The sequence below is a fragment of the Verticillium alfalfae genome, genomic scaffold (genome assembly GCF_000150825.1).
Source record: "Verticillium alfalfae VaMs.102 supercont1.1 genomic scaffold, whole genome shotgun sequence".
NCBI classification, from domain to species: Eukaryota; Fungi; Ascomycota; class Sordariomycetes; order Glomerellales; family Plectosphaerellaceae; genus Verticillium; species Verticillium alfalfae.
In genome coordinates this window covers 1,963,703-1,967,071 of record NW_003315038.1, presented here as the reverse complement: position 1 = coordinate 1,967,071, position 3,369 = coordinate 1,963,703, and the positions used below count along the sequence as shown (strand labels likewise).

The 3,369-nt window shown below is 52.7% G+C and overlaps 1 protein-coding gene across 1 annotated transcript in view; it reads left to right on the top strand.

The window, feature by feature from the left end:
• The window catches only part of VDBG_00587 (Atg2p), a gene marked incomplete at both ends in the record, with an annotated part of 6,381 nt that extends 3,619 nt beyond the window's left edge, over nt 1-2,762 (top strand). The window contains 3 exons of the mRNA XM_003008859.1: nt 245-541; nt 649-2,688; nt 2,745-2,762. Of these exons, the coding sequence (XP_003008905.1) occupies nt 245-541; nt 649-2,688; nt 2,745-2,762 (2,355 nt within the window). The remainder of the gene's footprint in view (nt 1-244; nt 542-648; nt 2,689-2,744) is intronic.
• Between the last annotated feature and the right edge of the window lie 607 nt (nt 2,763-3,369).

The following is a 3,369-nucleotide window of genomic DNA, read 5'->3' as shown; positions in this document are numbered from 1 at the left end:
CTATCGGGTGCCAACCATCATGGATATCCTCGGTCTCGGTGCCGATACCACTCCTCAGGACTTTGAGGCCAGTCTGGCAGCGTCTGTAGCCAACTTGGGTGATCAAGCACATCACGCTTTAACGAAAGACAACAAGCCGACAGCACCGCGTCGATCGGGCGACCTGAGCAAGTCCAACAGCAAGCCCATGAAGGTGGACATTCTGTCCAAGGATTGTTTAATTGGACTGAATCCCCTGAAACAGCCCTCAAAGCTATTCGTTGCCCTGACAGATGCTCACCTGGAAGTCACTCTTCCCAAAGACGGCAATACTCAAGCAACGCTCCATCTCAACAAAGCATCGCTTCTCCTCACCGACGATGTTGCGAAGGCGGCCACTGTGGACGAGCGGAACACTGAACGCCTGCGTGGAGGCGATGCTGCTTCGCAACAAGTCGCTGATCTGGCGGCGAGGGGCTATGTAAACATCTGTTTCATCTCAGCGGCAAAGGTGCTTGTGAGAGTCACCGCGAACCCGGTTGATGGGGAAAGACGCTTGGATGTAGAGATGCGTGATGATTTACTCGTTCTTGAGACATGCGCTGACTCGACACAAACACTCATATCTCTTCGAACGCGCTCACACCGCCGACGCCCCCAACGAAAGAGAACAAGTATCGGACCAAAGTTGTTCCAGTACAAAACCTGCTGGCATCTATTGCACCCGAGGCATTTGGCAGGGCCGAGGGCGCCTATGACTTTGACGAAGACTTTCCAATGGCACAGGGCCTCGGGAGTGACGATGAGTACGACGTAACGACTGAGTCGGGTTCGTTGTCAGCTGCTTCGCACTTATATCAAGACGAACATGTCATGGAAGAGATCTTTGACGCCGGAGGATCGGCGATCTCGATCAATTCTGCCGCCCAAGCGAGCCGTACATCTGATTCGAACTTCAACATCAGTTCGTCGGATGTCTCTGACGGAAGTGGTGATCTGAATATTGACGAGAACTACTTCACGCACCGACAAGATCTCGACAGCAAAGCCCGAATATGGAACTCAAAACAAAACAGCTACGACCAGGCACCAGCTGATCTTGTGAGACGAAGCCCACTTCGAGTCACAGTTCGCGACGTCCACGTTATCTGGCACCTTTTCGACGGCTATGACTGGGCTCGAACGCGAGATGAGATAACAAGGACAGTGGAAGAAGTCCAGACGAAGGCACTAGAGCGGCGCAACGCAGGCCCTACGACCTATGAAGATGAAGAAGACGATGACACAGCTGTCATTGGAGATTATCTCTTCAACTCCATCTACATTGGCATTCCAGCCCAGTATGATCCTAGAGATCTGGCGCAGATGGTGAACGCAGACCTGAACGACAATGCCACTTATACCGAGACAGAGTCTGTGGCAACCACTGCATTTACTGGTACAGGAGCTCGAGCCGGAGGGGCACCAAGGTCCAAGAAGAGATTACGACTGGGCCGCAGCAAGCACCACAAAATCTCGTTCGAACTTCAGGGCGTGAATCTTGACCTCATCGTATTTCCTCCTGATTCTGGAGAGACGCAAAGCTCGATTGACGTCCGAGTTCAGACTCTGGAAGTCTACGACATGGTTCCTACATCGACTTGGAAGAAGTTTGCGACGTATGACCAAGATGCGGGCGAGAGGGAAATGAACACAAGTATGGTTCGCCTGGAGCTCTTGAATGTCAAGCCGCATCGAGACCTAGCTGCGTCCGAGATGGTCCTCCGCGTCACCCTTCTGCCACTCCGCCTCCACGTTGACCAGGATGCCCTTGACTTCATCACGCGATTCTTCGAATTCAAAGACGACAAGATACCTGTACACAGCTCCCCCAGCGACGTCCCCTTCCTACAAAGGGTTGAGATTATGGACATCCCTGTCCAGCTGGATTTCAAGCCAAAACGAGTCGATTACGGTGGACTCAAGTCGGGCCGGACTACAGAATTCATGAACTTTGTCATTCTGGACCAGGCGCACATGACTCTACGCCATGCCATCATCTATGGTGTGCAAGGATTCGATCGAATGGGCAAGACTCTTAACGATATATGGATGCCTGATGTCAAGAGAAATCAACTGCCTGGCGTCCTCGCTGGTTTGGCACCTGTGCGCAGTCTGGTCAATATTGGCAGTGGTTTCAAAAACTTGGTTGAGATTCCTATCAAGGAATACCAGAAGGACGGTCGAATCTTCCGTAGCCTCCAAATGGGCGCGACAGATTTTGCACGCACCACCGGGACAGAGATGGTCAAGCTCGGCGCAAAGCTGGCGATCGGAACACAGACCGCTCTTCAAGGCGCCGAAGGGCTGCTTACCACCAGGCCGCCGACTGCCGAGGCAACAAACTGGGATGGCGACGACCCAGCCGATGCGGACGATCATCAGAAGCAGATTAGTCTATACGCAGACCAGCCAACCGGTGTGATCCAAGGATTGCGCGGCGGTTACCAGAGCTTGATGCGTGATTTGCACTCAACCCGCGATGCTATCATTGCGGTGCCGGGTGAGGTCATGGACAGCCAGAGTGCACAGGGGCTGGCTCGCGTGCTGTACAAACGAGCGCCCACAATTGTGTTCAGGCCGGCCATCGGCGCGAGCAAGGCGATCGGCAAGACACTGATAGGGGCAACAAACTCGCTTGATCCGCAGAACCGACGACGCGCTGAAGAGGTAAGCCACCGCGCGAATTGCCCGATCAGTGTAGCCTATGCTAACTACTATCATAGAAATACAAGAGGCATTAAGTTTCAACATCCGTCTCAGTCGCGATGTCTGTTCATCTCTCAATCGATACCAAGACTGCCAAGCGGAAAGGGGCATCAAGTTTGACCCCGCGACGACGACACGAAACACTGGCATCATAGACGGACGAACTGGCGAAGGCGGCTTCGCTTCGTTTTCCTATGTATCTTGCATTCTGTTTTCTCACCCGAGGAGTTGACCACGCATGCTGAGCCGAACTACATGATACCCCCTAGACCTGTGCTTGGCCATGTAGGAAACATTCATCTAGGGGTGAGGTTGCGACCACTCATTGCGAACCGAGCTGAAGGAGCTTGAAGCTGTTGTCAGGATTTTATTTTCCAACTCGATGTGATCATTTTTGTTTCTTTAGCGAGGGCCTGGAGGCGTCCTTTTTTTTTCACCTGCTGTCTTTTGTGTGGCTTCTCTGTTTTGGAAAGCAAGATTGGGTGTGCATGGTTCCGCGCGGCTCAGGGAAGAAAGAGAGGAAATGCAGACGCAGGTCATATCACGAAAAGCTTCATAGCCACAACTTCCACAGTCAGCGGGTTGAAAAACAGGAACCATGTGGATTGACATTATAATGCCGGTCAGCGAACGCCGCACGAG